Source organism: Camelina sativa, chromosome 15, assembly GCF_000633955.1.
Source record: "Camelina sativa cultivar DH55 chromosome 15, Cs, whole genome shotgun sequence".
Classification (NCBI taxonomy): domain Eukaryota; kingdom Viridiplantae; phylum Streptophyta; class Magnoliopsida; order Brassicales; family Brassicaceae; genus Camelina; species Camelina sativa.
Window position 1 is genome coordinate 21,714,095 of NC_025699.1, and position 7,729 is coordinate 21,721,823.

Here is a 7,729-nt window from a genome sequence, read left to right on the forward strand (position 1 = left end):
TAAACTCTATCGCCCGACATCAATGCCACAGTCCACTGCCTTTTCATATATTATTGTTTATTTTTATATTTTTCGCCGAAAGCAAAGACATGAATCATTACTTTCTCAGTGTATTATGCTTTATGGAATTAATTACATTTGTTTAAAATTCGGTCGTTACGTTATTCCAGGTTTGTATCATATTTTCTTTTCAAAAAACTATTTATATTAAGATTGATTGTGAGAATAAAATGAAAATTTTAAAAAGGTAAAATTGAAGTTTTTTTACGTAATTTTTAAACTAACATCCAATATGTTGTTATATATAATAAGATAACATAATTATTACTAGTCATGTGTTAACAATATGCACAAATTTATGTAATAATTGTTTTTAAAAAATTATTTTGTGTAAAGTTAATAATACGAAAAATCTATAAAAAAAAATTACAAGAAACATTTTCACAATTTGACAAAAAAATGCATAAATATGAAGTTAATTATCAAAGTAATCTTCTTTAAAAAAAACTCTTCTAGGCACCACACTCTGTTTTTTTTTTCACTGAACGGACTATATTGATAAAATTCGGAAAGATTACAAATCACAAGATAAAAGACGAGAGTGAAATTAGAGAGACACAATGATCTTTCTATAACCTACATAAGAGGAAAGGATTTTACCGATACATTGTTTAAGCCAAAAACATCTTGTCTCCGGACTGAATTAGCTCTCGAAGGACCATAGGGATTTTCCGCATACCAAATTGGTGTTTAACGGACTTCAACACAAATAGCCAAAACAAGAGAATGGAACTTGGCTTTCTCCGCATAAGATGCATCTTTCTCTATAAGTGCTTTGTCAAGGGTCTCTCGGGATGTAACCGTAAGATAATCGAGACCCACTTGAACCTTTCAACGCCACAACGACCAAGTAATTAAGCTTAAACGAAGCTTAATACTATATGAACTAATCCAAACATAACCAAAGCTCAACCCCAAACTAACAAAGAGAAATAGTTGAGGAAGAGAAACTTAGCCCAAACGAGAGAGACTGGCCCAAACAAGGGAGGCTACTAAACCTGAGCTCTAATGATACCAGATCTTAAATGATTACAATCTGATCAGAGCAAACAGGAGACACAAGAAGGGAGAGAGGAGAGGCAAACAAAATACCAAGATAAAGGAGAGTCAGAGATCCAATGATGCATAGATTTGTCAATGAAGGAAGGAATAAGAGCCGTCGCAGGAGGAACCAAGAATCTCAACTGCCACGTATTCTCAAACAAAGTGAACCAGCGAAAAGATCTGAGCCTCCACTCCGTGAATAGCGAACAGCAGCGGCGACCCGAGCTCACCAACAACCCACAGATCTAAAGAATCTGGAAACAAGGACAATATCTCACTAGCTCTCGATCTCAAAATCTTCAGATTCACATCGCCAAAATCTCCACGCTTCCTCAACCGCAGAATACAAAGACAAAGGCTAGAAACTAAGCATGAAATTTAAAGGTGGTGACCGACGCCGGTGCTATATGAGCCACCACGCGCCGGTCAAAGGCTTAACGAAAGCTTTGTGTTAAAGGAGGCAGCCAGAGAGAAAACTAGGGTATTTTTTCTTTTTGTTTTTCGGGGATTCTAGGCACCACACTCACCTCTTGTGTTTTTTTTTTACAATAATATTACTTCTCTTAAATATTTTCTAATAGTTTCCAACTTTCCCGACTACTACGCTTTCATGAGAATTCTAATTCTAGTGGTTGGAGACTTTGCTCATGTTGCACCAATCCGCCGGCGTGTTGTTCTAGCGAGAACCATTCCCACCTTTCACTGGTTTGTTTCATCACTGATGAGAACCCTTTTATGGAGATAAGGCTAAAGACATATTGTTGTAATCTACAGATTTTTATGATTAGAACATATCCCGTAGATTTAAGATCTCTGCTGTATAAATACTTCTCTTGTTCTACCAATACCATACACGATATTATTTCATTTCGTAGTATGGTATCAGGCCTAAACAAGCGATCTTTGACCTAGCATTGTTTTGTTTCTCTTGGCTTTGATCCTCTATTTTTTTTGTTTCTTTTATCATCACAACTCAAACTTGCTCATTTCTACTTCATATACTATTACTTCTACTATGGCGGAGAACACCTCTTTGGAGACTCCATATACTCTTCATCCTTCGGATAATCCTGGTTCGCTTATCACCCCTGTTTTGCTTCGTGGTGATAATTACTAGGAGTGAGCTACAGAGCTTTGGAATTCACTCCAAGCTAAACAAAAGATTGGGTTTATTGATGGTTCTATTCCAAAACCAACCGCTAATCCTAATCATGCCCGATGGATTTCTACCAACTCTATGATTGTGGGATGGATAAACACTGCCATTAGTCCCAAAGTTTGTTCTACTGTGGCTCATGTTTCGGACGCCTTCAAGCTTTGGGAGTCTCTCAAGCGGCGGTTCTCGGTCATGAATGGTGTTTGCAAACATCTTCTTGAGGATGAAATTACCAACTACAAACAGAACGGTCAATCTGTTCTTGAGAACTACAACCGTCTTTCTAAACTTTGCGAAGAATTACAAGCTTTTCAATCTACTGCTACATGTACTTGTGTTGTTGTGGCTTACCTTGAGAAAGAGCGTGAAGATAGAAAGGTTCACAAATTTCTTTTCGGTCTTGATGAGCCTTGGTTCCGTCACATATGTTCTCAGATTATTGACGAGGAACCACTACCAGACTTAAACATTGTCTATTCACGAGTTATTCGGGCTGAACAACATCTCAACAACAAGCGCTCAAGTAAAATAACAAGATGATGTAGGATTTTCAGTCAAAACCGACTTTGCCCCTCTTTCTATGTCTACCCTTGCTGCTGTTGTTGTCGTTAATGCTCGAACTCTTGATCTCAACCACATGTGTACTCATTCCAAGCGTAAAGGACATGAAGCTTCAGAGTGTTTTATCTTACATGGATATCCTGATTGGTTTTTTGAACAACAACGCTCTTCTTCTTCTGGACAGAGCACTTGTGAAACGACCGCACACAGATTCCTAATCCTCACACAGGATCCACGGGAAACGATCTCACTGGAACCCCATAATTCCAATGAGACGACCAGCAAAGAAATCACTCCTCACAAAAACTCCCATAAATACACAAAACACCACCTCATCTTATTACTGAGTCGCACAACCAACCACCCCTAGCGACCGAGTATCAAGAGAGGTGGGCTGGAATATTTGATTTCGTCCAGCCACATGCAACAATTCCCCATTACTCCAATTCACCAACAACTCCTCCAGTGTCAATCGACACCTCCAACTGGTGTCAATCATTACCCATCGTACCCCTTGTAATGCAACACACATACCAAAATGCTGGTGTTAACTGACACCCCAACATTGCCACAACACAACCATGAAAACTATCCATAATAAATTCCTAATAAAATACAAACTAACCATTCATTCCACAAATCCACCGTTGGATATGAAGCCCATAGTACCACAAAGCTCTTCGCCAAATTTCAGCTAAATCGGACTCTGTTTCATCCTCCAAAAGTTGCTCCAAAGTAGCAATCTGGAACCAGTCCGCACAGTCTATCTAGACAACAACCATAAGAAAGACTCCTTAACTATCCTAATCTACCACCAAGTAATCACATCCTTCCCACACACATATAGATGATGGATCTCCCTTCTCCTCCCTTCCAAGTGAGAGCACCACAACTCTCTCTCCTTTTCTCCTCTAGAACCACCAAAACAGATCTCTCTACTCCTCTTAACCCTCTTCAAGGCTCCCTTAACTCTTAGGATCAAACTCACATTCTCTCTCTCTTTCTCCTTCTCTCCTCGAAGCTACCAAAAGACCACCACCCCTAGGAAATAGGCTGCTCGTGCCTTTTAAAACGAGACTTAGGGTTTTCAAACTAAACCAAGCTAAACTAATCGATTTTGAAAAAAAACCGAACAACCACCAATTTAGTGGTGTCGACCGACACCCTCCTTGGTGTCGATCGACACCCACCAAAAATTGGGTTCGGGATGTTACAACTCGTGGTCGTGGTGGTCGGTCCATTTCTTCTGGTGGCCGCGGGCGTGGTCGCGTCAATGTGAATGCGGTTTCTGCTTCCATTAACGCTTATGTTCCTTCTGTTCCTACCGACCAGATTTCCGCACTCATCAACCTGCTTCAAAACCAACAAAGTCAATTCTCTACCGAACGTCTGTCTGTTAAAACTAAATTCACTGATGTTATTATAGACACTGGTGCATCTCATCATATGACCGGAGATTTGTCATTGTTGAGGAACGCTCTTGATATAATACCCTTTGTGGTGACCTTTCCTGATGGCACAGCCTCTCCTGCTACCAAGATAGGCACATTACAGTTGAATCATGATTAATCTTTATCCAATGTTCTCTATGTTCCTAATTTAAACTGTACGCTTATCTAGGTGGCACAAATTCTCAAGCAGACGGGTTGTATTGCCATCTTTACTGACACTCAATGTGTTTTACAGAACCGTTTTACGAGGACCCTGATTGGCGCCGGTGAAGAGAGAGAGGGGGTCTACTATTTCAAAGGAGTCTGGGTTTCACGTGCTCATCAAGCAAGCAAGGGAGCAGCTGTTTCTCCTTCTGTTTTATGGCATCAAAGACTTGGCCATCCGTCCTACAAAGTGCTTTCTACGTTACCAAGTTTTGATAGTTTACAAGTTGATTTTGGCGATACACATTCTTGTGATATTTACTTTTGTGCCAAACAAACACGTTCTACTTTTCATGAGAGTTTTAATAAACCTTCCGCACCTTTTGCTTTAATTCTTTGAGATGTTTGGAGACCCTATCAGTACTGTTTCATCATGTAGAGATGCTTATTTCTTAACGATTGTTGATGACTACTCAAGGGCTGTTTGGATTTATCTCATGCTAGCCAAATCCGAGGTTAAAGGACTTCTTCAAAAATTTTGTGCCATGAGCACCAAAAAATTTGACAAACCCGTAAAAGCTGTTCGTTCCGACAATGGGATTGAGTCCATGGTTTTTTCTACTTTCTTTCGTCAACATGGGATTGAGCATCAGACTTCTTGTGTTGACACACCACAACAGAATGGTCGTGTTGAACGCAAACACTGTCATATTCTTAATGTTGCACGGTCACTCCTTTTTCAAGCTAAGCTCCCGGTTTGGGGAGAGAGTGTCCTGACCGCCGCTCATCTCATCAATCGTACCCCTACGTCTATCCTAATTGTAAAACTTTGTATGAAATGCTTTATGGGTCTTCTCCTACTTATGATACTCTCCGCACTTTTGGTTGTTTAATTTATGGTCATAGGTGTCCCCGAGACAAAGATAAGTTCAGTGACCGGAGTCACAAATGCCTCTTTGTTGGATACCCTTACGACAAGAAAACTTGGCGGTTGTACGACAAGAAAGCTTGGCGGTTGTACGACAAGAAAGCTTGGCGGTTGTACGACATTGAGGTTAATGAATTTCTTACCAGCCGTGATGTTATTTTTACGGAAGATCAGTTCCCAAGTGTCCCCGACACTACCTCCGTTACACCGCCTGTCTATCATCTAGATACTACTATTGATGATTGGCTACCTCCTACTCATATCCCGTGTCTTGTTGTTGCTCCGGATGTACTTACTCCCTCTACGTCTTCTCCCTCGGTTGGTCTTTTACCTTCCAGTCCTTCGTCTCTAGAGCCGGCTATTGATTCATCTCCTAGTGCACACACTAGTGATTCTCCTGCACCAACTTCCACGTCTCCTACTGCAACCTCTTCGGTTAGTACATCAACTGACCAGCCAGGATCGCCTACCATTGAACCTTTGTCTTCTGCTCCAAATGATGCTCCTTCTTTTGGTCTTCCTGAGTTACTTGGTCGAGGTCACCATGTGAAACAACCCTCCGTTTTACTCAGAAATTATCTTGTTAAGACTTCACATCTTCTTGCTTCCCCCTCTCTCGCTCCATCGGCTACCAATACCGATTCTCCTACTTCGGTCTCAGGTATTACACCTTATCCCATCGTTGATTATCTTCCTCAGGCTGATTTCTCTCCTGGTCACAGGGCTTTTATAGCAGCTGTCACCTCCGCGGTTGAGCCGACTAGTTTTAAAAAGACTAGTTAGGACGATGTTTGGAGAGATTCCATGTCCGATGAATACTCTGCCCTCTTGTCACAACAAACATGGGATGAGACTACTCTTCCTCCCGAAAAAAGGCCATTGGTAGCAAATGGGTTTACAAAATAAAACATCACCCGATGGGAAGATTGCTCGTTACAAGACTCGGCTGGTGGCTCTTAGTAATCAACAACATGAAGGTCTTGACTACACAGACACATGTGCTCCGGTTGCTAAACCTACTACTGTTTGGATGCTTTTTGAGATTACTGCTGCTAAGAAATGGGAGATACATCAAACGGATGTTCACAACGCTTTCCTGCATGGCGATTTACATGAGGAAGTTTATATGAAGTTACCACCGGGTTTTGAGATTTTTGATCTTACTAAAGTATGTCGTCTGTGAAAGTCCATCTATGGTCTTAAACAGGCACCTCGCTGTTGGTTTGCTAAATTGAGTGATGCTTTGAAGAAATATGGTTTCAAACAAAGCAAGACAGATTAATCTCATTTCTCATTTTTCAATAGGAAGACGGTTCTTAATATTTTGGTCTATGTAGATGATTTTATTGTTTCTGGCAATGATCTTTCTACTATGCAACGGTTTAAGAATTATCTTAGCCAGTGCTTTCATATGAAAAATTTGGGGAAGCTCAAGTATTTTCTTGGCATTGAAGTTGTTCGGAACAATGAAGCCATTTTTATTTCTCAGCGGAAGCATGCTTTAGATATCATAATTGAAACTGGTCTTCTTGGCTTTAAGCTTGTCTCTACTCCTATTGAGCTGAATCATAAGTTACTTCGTGATAATAGCCCCATCATTGAAAATCCTGAAGCGTATCGCCGGCTGGTTGGACGTCTTATATATCTCACCTTCACTCGACCGGAGATGTGTTACATAGTCCATATCTTATCACAGTTTCTGAAAACTCCTCGTCAAGCTCATAGGGACACGAAGCTAGGTACTGTTCATTATCTCAAGGGCTCTTCCGGCCAAGGTATTCTTCTTCGTGCCGACTCTGATCTTCGACTCACTGCTTACTGTGATGCCGATTGGAATGGTTGTTTTTAGACATGGCGTTCCCTCAGCGCTTACGTAGTTTTGCTTGGTACTTCTCCAACTTCTTGGAAAACAAAGAAACAGGACATCGTGTCTATGTTGTATGCTGAAGCCGAATCCCGCTCTATGGCATTTACTCTTAAGGAACTAAAATGGCTGAAGCAGTTACTTGTTTGTTTTGGCGTCTCACACACAGCGCCTATGCGTTTGTTTTGTGATAGTAAGTCTGCTTTGTACATTTAGCTAGTACAACTAGTCGTTTTGCATCATTTTAGAACCTCTTTCGTACATTTTGCATGTTTAGGAAGTTTTTGCATCTTCCTTGCATACATTGCGCATTTCAGAGTTTTTCAGGTGTCTAGGAGACGTTGGAAGCGCAGAGGATCGAGTCATGCTCAACCTCCGCAATCGAGCTACTCCTCACTTCCACAATCGAGCTACTCCTCACTTCTGCAATCGAGCTATTCCTCACTTCCGCAATCGAGCTACTCCTCACTTCCACAATCGAGCTACTCCTCACTTCCGCAATCGAGCTACTCCTCACTTCC

The 7,729-nt window shown here is 41.0% G+C and overlaps 1 protein-coding gene across 1 annotated transcript; it reads left to right on the top strand.

Annotated features, from left to right (window-relative positions):
• On the top strand, window positions 6,234–7,193 carry LOC109129142 (uncharacterized mitochondrial protein AtMg00810-like). The gene is made up of 2 exons (XM_019236785.1): window positions 6,234–6,523; window positions 6,650–7,193. Exons 1-2 carry the CDS (start codon window positions 6,234–6,236, stop codon window positions 7,191–7,193), a joined length of 834 nt encoding a protein of 277 aa, XP_019092330.1.

Coding starts and splice junctions, on each gene's coding strand:
- LOC109129142 (XM_019236785.1), top strand. CDS start 6,234: ATGGGTTTACAAAATAAAACATCACCCGATGGGAAGATTGCTCGTTAC. Junction 6,524..6,649: donor CTTACTAAAGTATGTCGTCT/GTGAAAGTCCAT, acceptor ATTTTTCAATAG/GAAGACGGTTCTTAATATTT.